The sequence below is a fragment of the Eutrigla gurnardus genome (assembly GCF_963514095.1).
Source record: "Eutrigla gurnardus genome assembly, chromosome: 1".
Classification (NCBI taxonomy): domain Eukaryota; kingdom Metazoa; phylum Chordata; class Actinopteri; order Perciformes; family Triglidae; genus Eutrigla; species Eutrigla gurnardus.
The window spans coordinates 24072926-24093931 of NC_139915.1; the positions used below are offsets into that span (position 1 = coordinate 24072926).

General features: G+C 41.3%; 1 protein-coding gene across 2 annotated transcripts in view; it reads left to right on the forward strand.

Moving 5' to 3' along the window:
* LOC311029546 (protein unc-13 homolog C-like) overlaps positions 1-21006 on the forward strand; it is a 102954-nt gene that overhangs the window by 37205 nt on the left and 44743 nt on the right. For both annotated transcript variants that reach the window (XM_084034741.1, XM_084034742.1), the window contains exons 9-15: positions 245-386; positions 1972-2141; positions 3738-3853; positions 4151-4314; positions 10313-10469; positions 10872-10940; positions 20324-20413. In XM_084034741.1, the coding sequence (XP_083890867.1) occupies positions 245-386; positions 1972-2141; positions 3738-3853; positions 4151-4314; positions 10313-10469; positions 10872-10940; positions 20324-20413 (908 nt within the window). The remainder of the gene's footprint in view (positions 1-244; positions 387-1971; positions 2142-3737; positions 3854-4150; positions 4315-10312; positions 10470-10871; positions 10941-20323; positions 20414-21006) is intronic.

A 21006-nucleotide genomic window follows, 5' to 3' on the forward strand; every position in this document is an offset into this window, starting at 1 on the left:
TGGCCATTGCGTGGCCGTTGCGTGATCACTACGCGGAAGCATAACCGAGCCTTAACACTTCACATAAACACAAAATTTTAAATCCAAATTAAATGTGGCTGATTTTGATGAACCAGTGATTAAGAGACCCACCAACCAGGCCAGTGCTTCCAGTTTTTGACTTTCAAAGTAATACTTCCCTGTGAATTGAGTTAAGTATGTTGCTTATGGTATTTGTTCGACTCTTTCCCCTTCTTGTCTCCAGTCATGAGTGCACAGGGCTTACAGGCCAAGGATAAAACCGGCTCCAGCGACCCTTATGTCACCGTCCAGGTGGGCAAGACCAAACGCAGAACAAAGACCATCTTCGGCAACCTCAATCCGGTCTGGGATGAGAAGTTCTACTTGTAAGTGCTTTCTATTAATGTCCAGACCAGATATTCCCCACTAAGCTTAAGTGTAATACCATATGTTCTTCAGGTATTAGTAAATACACTATATTATGACGGCGTATTAGGGCCACTGTCGAAAAAAAAAAAAAAAAAAAAACGGAGTGGAGAGAGGTGGGCAATATTCTGAGATTAAAAGTCACAAATTTGCTAGTTTTAAAGTGGCAAATTTGCGAGTTTTAAAGTGGCAAATTTGCTAGTTTATTACGATGCTAACAACCTGCATTTATGCTAGCTAACTTCGCTTCCGAATGTCGCTTTTATCTTTCTAATTAATTCATCCCAACGTGTGACGCTTTGCTAAGGCCCTTAAGGTAATGGCTGTTGATGGTTATTGTTGGTTAATTTTATATGGGCCAAATCATGTTATTTGTGTTTATTGAGCAGGTAGTTTGCCTAAGCTAGCAGTAGCTTTCACTTGTTGTCATAGTAACGGCAAACATCCGGGTCAAGCTACGTGATTACTTCCTCTATGACCGCTAGCTTAGTCAAACCACCCGATCAACAAACACACATACCGTAAGATGACAATTTGGCCCATATAAAATTAACCTATATATATATATATTTAATGACTGCACAAAGCATATAATTGTGCTTTACTGCTTTAGTAGTATGGCTTCTTATTCACTACAAATCAGAATATACGTCATGTTTACTTCAACCAAAGAGAGAGCAGCTAATGACATTTTTTGATTCATGCAAGTGAAGTGGTGTTTTTCCTTTCATCATTCCTTCAGAGGTTTCTGTCTTTAGTTCTAGATGTATTGATGTTGAAATAATCTGTTCTTTTAAATTATAGTTAAGAGATATATTTTGTATGTGCTACTGAGATGTTCTGTGTGTGTCTCCACACCTGTAATGAGCTTCCAGCGGTGGCTTTTCCCCATTACAACAGGGATTTAGATTAATAGAGAGATGCATTAGCTAGTGCTTGGCAGAGAGCAAAGCCCCAGACTAGTGGAACGGCAGCAACCAGTGCTTACCCTGGAAAGAGATTACTTAAAATAAATACAGCAGATACTGTTTCTCTGGCTGTCGCACCCAAGATGTCATTAGAACAAAATGTAATCTGTCGGTTTTAATTCCAGAGCTGAACTGTCTGACCCCATCTGAAGCTAAGTGCTTTGGCCACCTCTGTTCTATTTAGTAGAGGCATTATTGTGAAATGTCTTTCAGCTGCACTGATGCAATGAAGACTAGAAAAAAAGGATATTAAGCTTTTGGTAAAAAATATTATTTATGCTATGAATACTACACAATTGTTTTCCTGAAAAATTCAGCTCTTGTCTCGTGGGATCGGATATCATGTATTGGGAGTGAAAATATAGAGATGCAGAGTAAAGGTCATGCAGCGTCTTCCTCCTTACATGCAGAGAGCTACATCCACATGCTAATCATACACCCTCACTCATACACACCGACACACAGTTCGGTCGGGAACTGTCTGAACATGTATTTATGCTTGACTTGTGTATTTTACTTTCAACCTGATGGGCTTCCGCAAAAAATATGCTGTTGTTGTTTATTTTCCAAATTACAGTGAATGCCACAATGCCACTGACCGCATCAAAGTACGTGTGTGGGATGAGGATGACGACATCAAATCTAGGGTCAAGCAGCATTTCAAGCGCGAGTCAGATGATTTCCTGGGCCAAACCATCATCGAGGTTCGCACTCTCAGCGGAGAGATGGACGTCTGGTACAATCTGGGTATGTAACCCATTTGATCTCAGAGTCTTCGTACGAGAGCATTTTCAGATGTATATTGATTTATTTTTATACAGTTCAACACAGATATGACCTTGAGTTTTGGGATTGAAACCAAAACAACAGAATATTTAATTTCCATTTTATAAATACTGTGTATATTAAATAAATATATTATATTCATTTAAACTCTTAATATCTTCCTCTACACATTTTTTTAAGATAGCGGATAAAGTGTGGTCCAACTGAGACCACCATTACTGTCCGTGTACCAAAAAGCCACAGAGACCCGTGGATCAGCTGCTGTTGATGCATGATCTTTCACTGTTTCCGCTGTCATACACACTGGTTTCTCCATGTGGCGTGAGGTTGACTGTGCCGCATAATGGGAGCTTCCACTTCTGTTCAAGTATTATGACTGGCGAGTGCTGTCTTTATTTGCCATTCTTGCTAAAAGGAAGCAATTTGTGGTAATTTTGACCCCTGATCACTTCTGCTGCTCTCTGCCTATTTAAATATCCACAATGAATGTTTAAAAAGGACTTTGCTGCTGTGGGTGTCCACCCCTCCAGCTGCTCTCCTCTCCAAGCCTCTTCAGCTCCTCTTCAATCTGGGCTTTTGCTTTACAGCGTTAGTCCCTGTGGCTTTGTCATTTTATTATTTTTCTCTTGTCTGTCCCTGGACCCTAGATAGTAGAATTTCCCTCATTTGATACAGTAGAGATGAATTGTATATGAGAGCACATAGGGGGGCATTTAAAGTCACATGTAACAAAACCCAGCAGCTGTATAGTCATTAACTCTCAGACCAGTCAGAAATGTGTAAGCCTGTGTCTATTTCGCATCGATGTGGGAATCGATGTGTGTGTGGTGTGTGTGTGTGCGTGTGTGTGTGTGTGTGAGAATCTCTATATGTTCCTGCAAGAAATGTGTGCATGTACTAGAGGTAGGAGAAATAATCAATTCTATAATGCATCGTGGTGCTTTGTTGAATGATTCTGCATCGATGCAGAAAAGTCTATAATCGCTTTTTTTTTCAATTAACAGTTTTTTATTTCATTCTATCAAAGTAATGTAAGATTGAAAGATTTAAAAGGAAAATTCATTATATTTAAATCCAAAATATAGATGCATCATGATGCATCGAGAATTGTTTAATAATTGAATTGTGACCCTCGTAATCGTAATGGAATCGTGAGGTGACTGCTGATTCCCACCACTAGCATGTACTGTACTGTACGTGTGTTGATTTTTGCATGCACATAATAAACTGAATCTACAGCCAATGCATCACACTGCAGAAAGCACATGTTTTCTCATGCATTAAAACTGCACGGCTTTGAGAAGATGTAATTCTGTGTTTTATGTGTTATGATGTGGTCATGGACTAATTTCTACCGATTTAGACAATATATTTTTTAAATGTGCTACAGATGATCAACTGAATGGGTAAATCAATTCAGTAAATAATGTGTTGTGTAATTTGCTTAAGCATTGGCTTACCTTCCTAAAATGCTGCTTCTATTGGTAGTAAATTTTAATTTCCACTAACTTATGACCACTTATGACCTAGCTAACCTGGCTTGCTTGTGTGTTATAGATAAAAGGACTGATAAGTCTGCGGTATCTGGTGCCATCAGACTCAAGATCAGCGTGGAGATGAAAGGGGAGGAGAATGTGGTTCCTCCTCATGGCCAGTACACCTGTTTACATGAGGTAACCATCAGCATGTGATTCAGATTAAGGCAAAATAAGTTCTCACTCAACTTCAGTCATTGTCTTTGTAGAGCTATGCATTAAGTTTGCAAAGACGGGTACTAAAGAAAACAGATTATCTGTTGTGATCACCTCAGAGTGCGAACTAACAGGATTTTTTGCCGATCGATTTTTACAGCGTTGTAAAAAAAGAAAGAAAAAGATGTCATCAGCTGTGATAAGGGTCTTCATTTGCTGTTGTGACACCGTCCTCCATCACTGCAACCTGTTCTGTCTTATCTCTCGTTCCACTCGCAGAACCTGTTCCACTGCCTGACCGAGGTGAAGAACAGCGGTGTCGTGAAGATCCCACAGGTGAAAGGGGACGAGGCCTGGAAGGTCTACTATGACGACGTGTCTCAAGAGATAGTGGATGAGTTTGCCATGAGATACGGAGTGGAGTCCATCTATCAGGCTATGACGTGAGTACCACCCTGATCTATGGCCTTTTACCTCGCCAATCTGTCAATGTCTCATTCGGCAGAGTGGAGGAGAGAAGGAGATGAGAGAAGGAGAGCAGAAGGAGAAGAGGAGTAGTAAAGATGTCTCCTCAGCAGAATCAGACCTTTTGGAGGACTATCGAGCTCCTAAGTTTGATTGATTAATTGCTGGACTCCTGGTAAAACTCCCAACCTCCCTTGGTCACATTGATCATGGACACACAAACAGTCTTGTTTCCCTCTCTCTCTGTCTTGGTGATCCTCTTTGACCCTGTCCATCCATAAATGTCTCTCTCTGTTTCCACACACACACACACACACACACACACACACACACACACACACACACACACACACACACACACACACACTCACACACACCTCCTGAAACAATAAAATCCCTGAATATTGATCAGGGTTATGCAATGCCACGTTTCATTGTGTATTGTTGATGTGCTATAATGGTTACCACTGCAGAAGTCTCTATCAGGCACATCATCTCATATTATCTATCTTCCAGCGTACGAGTTATCTTTGTTTTTTTTACAGAAGACATTGATTTACTGCGTCCTGTGCCTCCAACTTCAAATACAGTGTTCCTATATAAAAGTTTTTTTTTTTTTGTGGCCCACCGAAATAGATTTGTCCCATCCAAAAGGATGTGGATTTACTTTTTTTTTTTCTTTTAAAAATCTTTCTGGGACATAATGATCAACTGTGCTGTTTTTAAATTAAGAGGCATAGTGTATTTACAGTTGTGGTCCCGTGCTCTTTAGCTTTAAACTGAACCAATAAACCGGTCATTGACTCAACTGTTACTTGGAAGACATTGAAGGAATCCGACACCGTCTCTGCCATCCTTCTACTCTGGCATGAGCTGCTATTAAAGGAAAACACCACCGCATTTCCATACTGCACTATGTTCTGCTCTGATGTTAGACGAGGTGATACATACCTCCCTCTCCTCTGTGCGTGCACTCAATGGCTCTTGCGCGCACTCCACGCAGCGCTAATTTGCTAGCATGTAGCTTGTCCCAGTATATTCCTTAGGATCCAAAGGGGGGTGAAGTTAGAAGCGACCAAGCACTTCCACGTTGTCCCTATTTAAATACGGTTACGTGAGTAGTTACACGACCCAAGTTTGGTTACACAAAATGAAACATGCCAATTTTTCTAAGCGGATAACAAGGATAACTATATAGTATGGCGGAATAACAACTGGAAGCACTTCGACGTCGGCGCAGTAATATCATCACTCCGCTCCCCCTCTTACTTCCGTCAATAGAACCTACGTGACCTGCACGCCGTCGCCTGCACTACCTGTAGTAGTTTGTGCACAGTTGAGGAAGCATCAGGTTGTAGTAAGATAGTTTGTGAACAATCAAACATCATGGTTATAACGTGCATCGTACAGGGTTGTGAAAACAAGCAGAAGGTATATAGTCCCGTCATGTTTTGAGTGATGATATTACTGCGCCGACGTCGAAGTGCTTCCAGTTGTTATTCCGCCATACTATATAGTTATCCTTGTTATCCGCTTAGAAAAATTGGCATGTTTCATTTTGTGTAACCAAACTTGGGTCGTGTAACTACTCACGTAACCGTATTTAAATAGGGACAACGTGGAAGTGCTTGGTCGCTTCTAACTTCACCCCCCTTTGGATCCTAAGGAATATACTGGAACAAGCTACATGCTAGCAAATTAGCGCTGCGCGGAGTGCGCGCAAGAGCCATTGAGTGCACGCACAGAGGAGAGGGAGGTATGTATCACCTCGTCTAACATCAGAGCAGAACATAGTTCAGTATGGAAATGCGGTGGTGTTTTCCTTTAAGGTTATTTCTCTTATTTTCAATGTTAGCTTTTTTTTGCTCAAGCTTTATTTTCTGTTGTGTATCTTATGTAGGGATGGGAACAAATACATATTCATATTTGCACAGAATTTCCCCTTCAGGAAATTGACCAAAATTATCCCACCAACATATACAACTTCCAAAAGCAATTCCAACTTGTAATTATAATGTAAAAAAGCACATCCTCTTTTCTCACTAATAATTAACAGTCACACGATTTTATAGACAAATCATGCTGTGTTATTTGATTAATTTACATCCATGGTTGAAATATTAAGCATTGTTTGGTTGAAGCCCTGTCCAGTTATGGAAGCAATCCGAATACAGATATTCTCTGTGAAATAAAGAGATAGTAGCTGTGGATTACATTTCTCAGCTCTTGTTTATTATTGCTTATAATTTTTATGACATCGTATTAATCCAGTCAGTAATAATGAGTAGCATCATCACATTGTGATCTGAGTCTGAGTCACTCTAAAAATTCCAAATTGCCTCAGCAAACTGCATCTTTTAAGCTCTCCCTCCCTTTCCCTTTCAGCTTGCTGGGCAGCCCCAGTAGCTGACTGTATAATTAGCCGCTGCCTTCGTAAATCAGACTCTAATTACACACAGATTGTGTTGGCAAATTGAATGAAAGGCACTGCTCACATTTTTCTTTCATGTCCAGAAATCTGGCCGCATGCATCCCTGAGATGAAGCAGCGCTGATAAATTGTGTTGCTTTTAATGGTCTTGATATAATTTAATAAAATAAGTTGCACATTTGCAAATTAGGATATACAAATGTTTTCCCCCACTAGGCTGCATGCCTGTTTGATCCCCCACACCCTTTTCTCCCACTTGTCTTATTCCAGTGATCATGACTCGCATATCCCAGAGCATCTCCTTTCCTCATCTTGCTATCGGCCCTGTAGGGCCGGAATGGCATTGGGTTTCTTTTTTTTTCTTCTTTTTTTTGCTTGATTTAGCCGTTTCTAGGATTCTTCAACACTACATTGCCACCATGTCCCCATAAGTAAAGAATGCAACTGCTACAATAACCACACGTATATAACGTATATATAAGTGTTGACACAATTGATTCTTTCGGTGCTGCAAACTGTTGCTAGGTGACAGACTGTTGTGTCAGTGTGACAGGGTATTGCACCACATGAGGGATTGCAGGGTTATTTAAGTGCAGAGTGAAGCAGTTAGTGGCCTTATTATCAGCTTCCTCAGGTTGAGGTAATGCTTCGGGCCACAACCTTGTTTGAGTTTAGCCTTTCTCATCTATGCGCTTATTATGCTCCATCAGGAATTTATGAAAGGCCCTGCTTTCCCATTTTCTTCATCATAGAACCTTGACTCCCAGTCACTCCTGACATGATGGCTGCATAAATCACAGCAGCTGCAAAGACTCGACTGTCTCTCCTGTACCCCACACAACAACCCCCTACATACCCCTCTATCATGTTCGTTTTTCTTCATCCACTCAATCACCACTCCCTGCCTCCCTCACCTCGCGCCCTCCTGTTTCTCATCATCTTTTTCCCATTTCTCCCAGCCATCTGAAACTGTAAAATGAGTTGCGAGTGTGTGCGTAGTGTGTCTCATTCGTTGGTAAAAACCAAGGCCCGGTAACATGAGGAGAAGCAACGTCTTCCTCTTGAAAATTGGCTCAGGAGATCGAGCTCTAAAAGCACCATGGGAATTCAGCGGATGCCATCATCACTCTCTTCGCATCACTCTCTTTGCTCGCCTAACCCCAAGTGCTCCTGGGTAATTTGGAGGCTGAAAGCAAAGTAATTAAATAGGCCTTCCGATGAGAACATGTTTGTGTTTCTGTTTGTGAGTGTGTGTGTGTGTGTGTGTGTGTGTGTGTGTGTGTGTGTGTGTGCGTGCGCATGGTCTGCACTCAGGAGAGGGGGAGTACATCTGCAATCATTACTCCACATAACGCGGTGCATTTTCTAACACTTTGGCTTCATGAAGCAGTGAGTCACTGAGAAGGATGTTCTCTTCTTAAAAAATATCTTTTCTCCAAAGTCCAGCTTCACGATACTTGTGGTCACCTCTAATTTGTGATGTTTGAAAGTCGTTATTGAAGGGCATGTTGTTTACACACACCGACCACCAAATAATCAATTTCCTTATTTTGTGTTTTAAAGCAACATTATGTGGAATGTAGGCTAAATGTAATATGAGCTTTAGTAGTAAAACTCTTTCTTCATATTTTTCAGAATGAGCATTAAACAAATGCTATATTTTCCAAGGTCGGTTGGCTTTAAGCCCGCAGGCAAAGCATCTAGCTGTTTGGTTGCTATCGGTCACACTGGAGGCTGATAATAAGCCCATGCGTATATTATCGTCCACATACATATTATTGCACACATGCACTTTTACATGTGGTATTCTATCTGGAATAATATCTTTGTCTGCTGTGTAAATGGTTATGGGGATCGCATCCAGTCTCTGCCTTCCCTAAAGGCACCAGTAAATAGTGAAGTGGGAGGCATTCCACATGGATTGTGAAGCAGCAGTGTGAAGTGTTAAAAGGAGCATATGCTCTCCTGTAAGGCAGAGAGCCCTGCTCAAACCAGGAGAGAGAAAGGTCATTGCAAATCTTAAGTGGCATTGCATTAGGTACAAGGACAACAAGATGTATCTAAACAGAAGTCATTAAGCCACTTCCTGGGCAGTCATCAGCCAGGACCTCAAGTGGAAGCAGAACGTCAGCTGCATCACCAAAACGGCACAGCAGAGGATGTACTTCCTGCAGGTGCACTTCTACTGTGTACCTCCATCATAGAGTCCATCCTCACCTCCTCCATCACCATCTGATATGCTGCTGCCACCGTCAAAGATAGGAGCAGCAGCGTATCATCCACTGTGCTGTAAAGGTGATCGGCTGCAACCTGCCATCCCTCCAGGACCTGCACACCTGCAGGACACTGAGGCATGCAGGGAAGAAAGTTCATGTATGACCCTCCCAAGCAGGAGGTTGAGGTCTGTCAAGACTTCAACATCACGCCACTGTTGTGGAAAAATGAATCTGCCCAATAAAGATCAACAACCAGGATCAGCTTTTTCTCCGAGGTTTATTCCACTAAGTATTCTCATCTGCAGAGGAGGTTCACCCCTGCCTTCTGATACAAAGGTTCAGAATCAGCAGGAATGACCACGAGTCTTACAACAATCTCCCTTTTAAGGAGGAGGAACCAAAGGACGGATCATGTCCTATCTTACAAAGACAAGATGTACAGGCAAGGTCAAGATTTACAGAACACAGGCGTCATAGTCCTGAAATTATCTTATGTCAATGTGGCACTCATGTTCATATCATCTACAAACAGGCATTCATTTTCATCATAGCATAACAGTCAGATGAGGAGATGCGGATCGAGTCAGCCTGACAAATATTCTGATTATAAAGTACAAACATCCAAAATTCCCATTACACCACAAAAACAGTTTCTTCCCGTCTGCAACTGGCCACATCAACAACGGCTCCGGACCCCCACTGACACTGACACGCACACTACCCCCCCTTCCCCCACCCCCTACCACCTCCCCACACACTGTCATCTGCCTATGATGACAAACGTTTTTGTACAAATATTTGCATCATTCTGCACAAAATGGTACATATTATCTTATTATGGTGGATATTTATATAGAGTGTCTCTTTTTATTTTATTTTTGGAAATTGTCTCATTTTTATTTTTTACTTTGAATTATGTTCTTGACTGCAGTACTTGCTTATTGTTTACTGTTTATTGTTTATTGTTTACCAATACAAATTCCTTATGTGAAAACTATTTGGTAATAAACCTTTTTCTGATTCTGATTCTGACTACTTTTGCACTAACTTCCTGTTTAAGACGTGGACAGAAGTAGGGTTTTGGATTTAAATTTTTGAGCCATATTTCAGGGGATTTTTGTTGTTGTTGTTGTTGTTCTCCTTTAGTGGTGTATACATTTGTGGATTTTCAGGATTACTGAAGAACAGGTATTGATCATGTTTTCTCTATTTACTAATGCGATTGTCTATTGATCAGCGGTGGAGAAATAATCCTATATTGTCCTAAAAATAGCTACAGCAGTGCCTTTTATGCTACATAAGAGTCATAGCTGCTTCTTTTCCTCTGCAGGCACTTCTCCTGCCTGTCCGCCAAATACATGTGTCCCGGTGTGCCAGCAGTGATGAGCAACCTTCTTGCTAATATCAATGCCTACTTCGCCCACACCACCACCACCACCACAACCACTGCCTCCGCTTCTGACCGATTCGCTGCCTCTAACTTTGGGGTAAGTGCACCTATTCTTGTCTTGAGAGCTCAAGAAACCTCTTTCGCTGTCTTAAAGCCTGATATTGAACTCTTGACGTCAATACTTTTTGTCATCATTCTCATTTGGAGTAATTTGTCTAAAGCACGATGTGCATTTGAAATCAACCAGGTCTCAGAGGTTGCCAGTGTTTTCGATTGAACTTTTAATAAGCTAATGTTGTGAGGTGTCAAATAATATTTCCAGGCAGTAAGACGAGTCTGGCAATACAGCTAACTCGCTAAATTTTGTTCCAGGAAGTAAACATGAATCACGACAGGCATAGCAATGCTACCAACCACGCAGCGTTATACATTTTTTAGGCACGATGCTTTGGGTGTGAGGACACTGTGAACTGAATTATGTCATTTTTCATCCTGACAGAGGGAGAAATTTGTCAAATTACTGGACCAGCTGCATAACTCACTGAGGATCGACCTCTCTAAATATCGGGTATGTATAAACTTCTACATGTGGTGTGTGTTGACTTTTGTCACTTCAAAAAAGGGATCGTTTTTAGTTTTTAGCTCAATTCACATTACTAGTATGGAAAGAGCAGGATCAACTCCTTATTTTAAGAAAATGCAAGTTGCCATTTAGTTTGGTCTGTTGATTATTTACATCCTTTAAAAAGTGACAGTACTTTTCACAAAAGTGTTGCTGCCTAAGGTACTTGCAACCTGGAATATTGAACTGTTTACAGCATACTGTGTGCTCATTATATCTGGCTTGAAATAGCAATCCATTTCACTTTGTTGTTAATGCCAGATGTGTGTCTGTTACCCTCCAAACATGATTATTGACTGGACTCTGAATACATTTCAGTGTGTATTTCATGCATGCCTGCCTTGTTTCAATCACTCAATGTGGTCACACCGGATGTGCATTAATGCCAGGTGTTAATGTGTCATACCAAGTATGATATTTGATAATGTCATGTGTCACATTCCCGTTCCTATGGTATTAACATAAAAAGTATAAAGTAAGATTTGTGAAAAGTGTGATATGAAATAACAGATAGATTCATAAAAAAACCCAGGAAGATCTCATGTCATGAATTGTTGTTCAACAACAACAAAAACTACCAAATCAAATTGAATTAATAGGATGATGAATAACTATGAAGTGCGTTTGCAATTTTCAGTAAGAGTAGCCGGTGGTGAAGCCAGACACATACATATTGATAATCAGCCCACAGTTCCAAGTGTTCCATCAACAACTCAAGACATAGTGGTCCTCATGGTACAATAAAAAGATCCTGTCATGAGTAACCAGCACTCTGTCAGCCATAGTAACTCCCCCCACCCCCCCTCCCCCCCTCGACTTATAGTACACACATGCTGGGAATACAATTCCCATGGAAACGGGTGAAGTGAGATGTCATCCCATACTCAGTCAGTTACACTTGTAGGCCCTTTTGTTGGATGATAGGTTCATTCTTCATGCTCACTTGTATGGTGATTGTCACTGATGGATGAGCAGCAGGCACCATCTGTTAGCTGCACTGCTAAATGCTGTATAAAGAGAGTCTGTTTGGCTTACAGCCATCTTTGATGTAAACTGCTGATGGTCACCATTTGATGCCTCTGCTGGCTGCATGTTGTCCACAACGCTCTGCTTTTGGCTCAGTCTTACATTTGATTGGTGTCTGTTCGGTAATGGATATATTGTACCGGCTTATTTGTGTATTGACTCAAATACAATAAGGTTATTATATAAATGCATACTGGTATAAAATTACATGCATGTGGTAACTTAAATTAAATATTCTTTAAAAATACCTAATAAATATTGTAGCCTATTATAGAATGAACAAAATTGCATGACAAGCTTTTGTTTGATAACGATTTTGTACCACCATCACTCCTATACATCTTATCAAATGACTCTCTACTAAATAGGGAATTAATAATAAAAAAACAATAAAAAAAAACGTGGCCCCTCCCTAACCCAAAATAAATGACAAAAAAGAAAAAAAAACTAGAAATCTGGCAATCAGAAAATGTGTCTCTTATTGCCAGATATTTTCCACTTGCAGCCCTCTAAAGTTGCCTCTGTATTGCTATCCTGTATGACATACAATACATAATCTTCCAGAGCAATCCCAGGAGAGCTAAACCTGTTAGAGACTACACACCACCACACATCCACAAACCCACATCTGTCATCTCTGTGCAGACTTCCACACTGCCTTTTGGCTTCAACTGCCCACTGAGTCACACACACAGGTATTCACCTGAGCAGCCAAGCACACACACATCTTCACACTTCTCCTCTGCTGGTGGCATCGCAACGAACCGTAGCTGAATAAATGACCCTCTCACCTTTAATGTGACACGAAAGGCAATGTGTCATTGAGGGGGGTGATTGCTTTAGTTCCCTTGTTCTTTGCCACGGCTCGCCATGTGAAGCCACATGTGAGTCCGAAGACACACCCTGATAGCAGCAGATCCTCTTGTCTGCTGCAGAAAGAAAAAAGGGAGGGTGAGAGAAGGACAACAAGTAGATGCTGTTGCATGGAAGAGAGCACACTTGAGGGAGACAGAATGGAGTTGCAAAAAGCGAGCGAGGGATAAAGAGGATTTGAGAAAAAAAACAACAAAGTTGGATGAAATAAGCAGAGAGAGAGAGTGAGCTGGACAAGATGGGATCTGGACAGAGAGGGAATGAGAGAAATATTTGGAACGGGAGGAGAGATGGATGAGGAATGAAAGGAGGCATGGTGGGTTGGCAATAGAGGCGGAGGGAGAGGGTTAAGCAAAGGAGAGGTAGTCTCTTTTATTTTCAGCCGCCCTGACTGTCTGGCGTTTAGACGTTCACTCTGAGCAGTCACAGAATATCACATTGGCTTCACCTGCCAACGCTGCCCTTCTTCTCTCTTGTCAAGCCTGCCACAGACCACTGCTTCATGCGCACACAGTTCATAGTCTTTCTCTCACTTTCTGACGGCGTCCCACTGAGCCGACCTGCCACTACTGGACAGTAATAAGATGCAGCTATACTCTGTCCGTTCACCGTATGGATTTCCCTGCAATGACATTCTGAGGGAGATTGAGTTTGCTTTTGTAAAACAGGGGGGCCTTGAATCAGCGGAGAGGGAGCCGGTAGCACCTGCCACTTTACATTTTGCAACACATGCGTTTCTTCACTTTAAACTTTATTTAAACAGCCTTGATGAATGGCGACACCTCGCATAGCCAGTGTGTCCCAGCTGGGATTTGCAAGTTGGTCTGGGTCAGCCATTGCATCTCAGTATTCAGAGCACACTCTGAGGGATTTGGGCTGCTGGCTTAGTTTGGACAGTTTGATATAAAGTGATGTTTGTTCAGTAAGCACCCCTGGGAGTTGTGCGCTATTCTCTTAATGGATCTCTGTACCATCTTACAGTGGGACCTTATAGAGGAAAAGGTTACTTAATGCAAACTCCTGCTTTATTGCTTTCTGTGGTGCCGTTGTTCCTGCTGCCTCCTCCAGTAAAAAGAAATAAAAACAGTTGTTCCATACTGTACCTGTAGCTCTCTATAGTCGGATTGTGTCATAGTCAGCAAAATCAAACTGCTAATGGAGCTGATAAAGTATCACATGAACAAAAATGTATACTTCTGGGATGATTTCCACACAGCTCTATAGCAGATGTACAAGATGTGCTATAGAAGCATACAACCGGCCGAGAACAAAACTGCAGCTGCATTGTTACACCACAGCAAATATTTGGTATGATCTCGTTCTTTGTTCAGCATGCATAATGCAGAGCATTGCTGCATGCTAGTATGACCATTCACAGAGTGTAGGAAGATAGGAATCCCCTGTCCCAATTTTGATGGGAAATAAATGCAGTATAGAAGTTATTGAACAGGTATGAAACTCAAAGTCACCAAAGGTCTACATTTAACTCACAAGGAAATAGTAAGATTCATTGTCCATTGCATATTGTATTTACATGGTTTAGAAAAAATATTTTCCATATCTAAACCTCAGCCCACAGCAGACGTACTTAAACCACTTTGAGTGGAGCTTAAAAGATGTCTCTTTTAACCTTTTTTATTTTTAGTGTTATTGGGCAAAAATTCCTAAGCCATAAATCCTTTTGAGGTGACATAATGAGATTTTAGGCTCTAGCGAGCTGCAATATTGACAAATTGTAGCCATTGGTTTGACCAGTGCTATTAGCTAACCACAACCGTGAACAAAAAGCGAAATTATTCGTAACATTTCTTCAGATCTCTGAATCACTTAGCCGATATTGTCAGACTCTCTTTTTGATAAGTCTGTCTTCCTCTTTGTGGTTGCTTTACAGCACAGGCAGTTGTTGCCAATGCTGGAACAGCAACTTTTGCTGCCAGATATCCCCCTCCTGTTGAATCAGGCTTTCACTGAAAGGAGGTGCACGCACATCTGCATTTGTAGAACAGCCAATAGGAACACCCTCATCTCTGAAATGACCTGTGTTTGGCTTGCAACTCCCATCACGGCCTAGGTTTTCTAAAACCTGAATACGGTGCCAAGAGGAGGTGCAGACGTCGACTTTTTCTCTCAGACTATTTGAAATACAATATGCTCAAAAGCTATCAAGGAGTTTGCCCATTGATGCCAGAAATACACTGCTTACCCCAGCTTTAAGTATACAGTTTCTACATTGTAACTTCAATAGACACTAAATCATATACATTAGCTATGTTAAAATGTCTAGTAAATTTTAAGCATCTGACAACTACACACAGACATACTCACACACTCACTCACACACACACACACACACACACACACACACACACACACACACACACACACACACACACACACACACACACACTCAGGCATATGCCTTCGTTCAGGATGGTCAGAGAGCAAGGTGACCAGTGCAGTGTCCCTGTGGCAGTTTGGGTTCCTGTGCCCATCAGCGCATCATCTCTTTTTCCACATGATTACTTTTACTCGCTTCACTTGATCGCTGGTGTTTCACCACCAACATATTTTAAGCCATAATGCTGCCCTTGTAAAACTAGTTACATGTTAAAATAGAGTGATATTCATATACTATGAAGCTTTACCCTTTATTGTTTTTATTATTTGATGATTAACACACTGCTTTTGAGTTTTGCACTCAGCGTAGGCTCTGGCCCAACATAATATTCAATGGACACTAGAACAAAGACAAAGAACTAAAAGCTCATCAGCATCACTCACTCCTGGGGTCCGTTTCACAAAGCAGGTTTAGTGAAAACCTTGAGTTAGTTAACCCTGAGATGAGGGAAACTCTGGTTTTTCGGTTTCACAAAGCCAGTTCAGCATAAATCTGAGTCAGTTACCCGGGTAACATACTCTGTGAACCTGTTTGTTGAAGCATACCTGCTCGCTAGCAGGGGCCCGTTTCACAAAGCAGGTTCAACAAACTCTGAACCTAACCCTGAACTCTGAGTTGACCAACTCTGAGATGGGCAACTCTGAGTTTTCGGTTTCAGAACAGTGGTTTTGAATTAGTTCAGTCAACTCTGAGTATGTAAACTCTGAGTTACGCGCGTGCCTGTCGACTCTACAAAGCCATCATCAATGGAGCTCCGATACTACGATTCACCATGGCAACCGGGAGAGCGTCATTAGATATTACTGAGTGTTTATGTAGAAAACGAGCTCATCCTGAGAAAGCCGAGCAACGTAACTGCAGCAAAGTAGCGATAGTTGGCGTGGCAGACAATTACTGCCCGATCTAATGTGTATAACTGAATGAAACAGTCTATTGATCTAAAGGTAATAACTCTTTATTTTCCGACAGGCACAGCGTCACTGTGGTGTAATGGTTAGCAACGCCGCCCACGGCGCAGGCGACAGTGGTTCAACTCCCGTAGTTCACAAAGTAGCGCACTGAATGAATTATCATTTTCATTGGGTGTAATCCCCCCCGGCACAGAAAGAAAGTGGCGTCAATTGAAAATTAAGCATAAGAATATTGTGCAAATACGTTGACTAAGGCATATGATTTTAATCATATTTCAAATATTAAACAGTAAATATAAGCAGGTATTTCAACACACAAATGTACTTAAACATTTCATAAATCTCCCGTTCGCAAAAACACTACCTCCGCAAAGAATCTGGTTGCCGATTATGTCCGCGATATGAAATGTTGAAAATGTCGGAGAATATTGTTTAGATAATATCTAATGTGATTGGAAGGAAAGGTAATCAAAATTGTCTCCCAACGCAAAGCTGCTAGAATCACTTTTATTTCCATATCGATTAGGTTGACGATGAAAGGACGGCACATTTTTTCAGAGTTGGTTCAGATTCCGGAAAAAGGCGGAGACATGTAGGGAGAAACTCAGGGTTTGTTGAAGCAAACCTGCTAGCGAGCAGGTTAGGTTCACGGAGTATGTTACCCGGGTAACTGACTCAGATTTATGCTGAACTGGCTTTGTGAAACCGAAAAACCAGAGTTTCCCTCATCTCAGGGTTAACTAACTCAAGGTTATCACTAAACCTGCTTTGTGAAACGGACCCCAGGTTTGCTTCAACAAACCGTGAGTTTCTCCCTACATGTCTCCGCCTTTTTCCGGAATCTGAACCAACTCTGAAAAAAATGTGCCGTCCTTTCATTGTCAACCTAATCGATACGGAAATAAAAGTGATTCTAGCAGCTTTGGGTTGGGAGACAATTTTGATTACCTTTCCTTCCAATCACATTAGATATTATCTAAACAATATTCTCCGACATTTTCAACATTTCATATCGCGGACATAATCAGCAACCAGATTCTTTGCGGAGGTAGTGTTTTTGCGAACGGGAGATTTATGAAATGTTTTAGTACATTTCTGTGTTGAAATATCTGCTTATATTTACTGTTTAATATGTGAAATATGATTAAAATCGTATGCCTTAGTTAACGTATTTGCGCAATATTCTTATGCTTAACTTTCAACTGACGCTACTTTCTTTCTGTGCCTGGGGGGATTACACCCAATGAAAAAGATAATTCATTCAGTGCGCTACATTGTGAACTACGGGAATTGAACCCCTGTCGCCTGCACCAGGGGCTGCATTGCTAACCATTACACCACAGTGTCATTGTGTAAGTCTGAAAATAAAGACTTATTACCTTTAGATCAATATACTGTTTCATTCAGTTATACACATTAGATCGGGCAGTAATTGTCTGCCACGCCAACTATCGCTACTTTGCTGCAGTTACATTGCTCCGCTTTCTCAGGATGAGCTTGTTTTCTACATAAACACTCAGTAATATCTAATAACGCTCTCCCGGTTGCGTGAATCGTAGTATCGGAGCTCCATTGATGATGGCTTTATAGAGTCGGCAGGCACGCGCGTAACTCAGAGTTTACATACTCAGAGTTGACTGAACTAATTCAAAACCGCTGTTCTGAAACTGAAAACTCAGAGTTGCCCATCTCAGAGTTGATCAACTCAGAGTTCAGTGTAAGGTTCAGAGTTTGTTGAACCTGCTTTGTGAAACGGGCCCCTGGTCCCATCTCATAATGGACTTTCTGTCATCCTTGCAAGCTGGTGCTGATGTTTTCTCCTTTTTTGGCTCAGAGAAAGAAGCTTTGCTTTTTTAAAATGCACGCCTGTTTCTGGGGGGAAAAAAGCTGTTTATTTTTTTACCTTGTTTTTTAGCTGATGATGAAGTTGGAGATTGGATAAAGATTTGTTTTAAGATAGACAGATTTATTTGCACTGCTGTCACTGCTTCAGACACTGAACATTGAGAGTGTCCAGAGAAAAGGCGGTTTGTGCATCTGTTTTAAACATCGCCAAATGTAAAGTAAGGTACTGGAATAATTTTTATATTCTATTTTTTACATGAAATTCTTAGTTTGTTGTGCTTTCAGAAAGTACATGCTGTTTTGAAGCAAACTTGCTTCCCTGCTAGATAAATCCTTATAACGTTCTCCTCGCTTTACACAGATCAATAATTAATGCCTTTTTGTGTATTCCTGCCATCTGAAATCAAAATATGGTGTCAAATAGAAATTTGTAGAAATGTGTTTTTTCGTGATGATGCCACCTACCCTCCTGTGCAGCAAACAGAATGTCAATGATCACTTGACTCTACTTGATTTCAATCCACGTAATTACACAGCGATGCTTTTCCCCCTCTTCATTTAAATGGTGAAGATATGACATGAGATTTTATTTTGTGTGCAATTCGAATGAATCATTTAATTTAAAAACAAATAGACTATAAGGACCAGACTACCATCATCACTGAAAGGTAGAGTGACAGGAGTGAAATGTTTTGTTCAGTGCAACTTCAGCTCTTCCGTGGGTGAATTTCCTCTCTGAGATAAAAGTGTTGATGCCCCTATTGGAAAAGCAAGAAAGCAAATATTACTTTAGGAGCTGTCATTTTTCAGAATGACTTTTTAGCAACAGCGTTGCAGCCTGGATTGGTTTCACTCTATACAAGTTGCAATTCCTACACCCAAAGGAAACGGGTCAAACACATTTTTAGCTGTTGTCGTAACCTTTCCAGCACAGTGATTTCAGAATGTGTACAGATGGCAACATTCAAGGTTGCAGTGGAAGCAACGCAATCCATGTTTCAAAGGGACTGATGGTTTCACTTGTCTCTGAAGGTTACATGTATGTGAGGTTATTGTGAGGGAATTTCCAGTGTCAGCAGAGAGAGCGAAAAAAACTGATGGTACTCATGTGCCGGGAGCACATGAGTACCATCAGTTTTTTTGAATGAGTCTGGGGCAGCAGCAGCAGCAAGAGAATCCTTTCCTTTGATTCAAATTGAAGGATTTATATTAAAAGGAGTCTGCTGGGGACTGGATGAGAAAGGATACTCAAGCTTTTAAATCACATTTTCAAATTTAGACTGAATACAATTGTTCAGCTGGAAACAAATGATGAAATCCTTGAATAACTTTATTGTTCATTTAAAAGGCAGTGATGCAAACTGCCTTAAGTGTGCAGCTCCTTCCCCCACCATCAGGAGCCAAATATAGTAATAACTGGTCCACATTTGCTTGCGCAGAATATGTGTCAAGCTTGTTTTCCTGGAGGCTTTTTATCTTTATCGGGGGCCACACTTTCACCTCTAAACAAGACTGCTCCTATTAATCACGGGTCTAGAGATATTTACTATGAGTTGACAGCTGAATGTCTATAAAGCATTAACAAGCGATTCAAATTTTCCACTCGCTACTGTTCTTTTTGAGATCACTGCCCAGGTTGTGTTGAACAATTATTCTTCCAAACGTTATTGTTTTTTTGTTTTTGTTTTTTTTTTGCTTCTTCTTCAAAGCTGTCATCTTTGATAATCTATCAACCCCAAAAAAAACCCTATGCTGCGGATGTCAACAGATGTCAGCCAGAGATTTTTCTTCTGCTGATTGGCCGTAATCTCAAATAGACTTCCCCTGTGCTTGTGCTGTCAAGCCTTCAGGCTGCTGTGAGGATTTGGCTCTATTTTCTGAATCTCCATTGTGCATTTATTGACAAAATAGTGGCGGGATAGAAAACAAGCAACATTTTATTAGAGCTTTGAGAGAGTAGGATAATGTATGAGGAAGCGATGCCTTTCCTCAGGGCTGCCAGGGCTTTATATGCTCCCCGTCATGGTGCTATGCACTGCCTGATGACTTCATGGCCCCGAAATAGAGGTTTTCATCAGCAGGGACCTCCCTTGTCCACTGAACGATTAGACAGACAGCCATTTCGGTATGATTGCTGGGCATTGCTCTGTAATCAATTTCAATGTTTCAGGCTAACCAATGTGATGTGTTAGGTGGGGGGCGGGTGACGTTAAATGGCTGCTTTCACCAACATGTCTCCTCATGTGATTTTGCTCTCTCTCTCTTTCTTACACCAGGATAATTTTCCTGCAGGAAACCCAGAGCGTCTCCAAGATCTGAAGTCCACGGTAGATCTGCTGACCAGCATCACCTTCTTCAGGATGAAGGTAGTTTGTGTGTGTGTGTGAGAGAGAGAATGTGAAAAGGGAGTGGATGGGGGGGAGGGCGACATGCCACTCGATTTAAGAGAAATTGAAAGAAGCATAAACACTGGAATAAACGATGATGCAGCAAGTTAACCATTGTAGATAATCATCCATAACCTTTTATCACAGAACTGCAACGGCTGACTGACGAAGACGCCTTCAATACACTTTATGGATGTGAAGTCGCACAACATTCAATTAAAAACATAAACCCACATTGATTTTATGCTCGTTTCGTTTGCGTGAAATCAATCCAAACTCATAATTCCTGAAAACCTGTCCCCCTCAACACTCAAATTATTTATCGTTTGATGCAATGTGGTCATGTTTGTGGAACACGTTGACCTGTGTTCTACTGTAAACCTGTATGTTTAAAAAGCATACATCTTGTTTCCTCCTTCCTCGCTCTGCCCCAACGGTGTGTCTCGACACCCCTATACGAAGAGCTCGCCTCCATTCAGCTCTCTTTTGGCGGGAGTGGGGGCGTGTAAGAGCTGGTGCACTGAGGCAAAGCTAAGATGGCAGCTATGAGCAAAGGAATGAAATCTGTCACT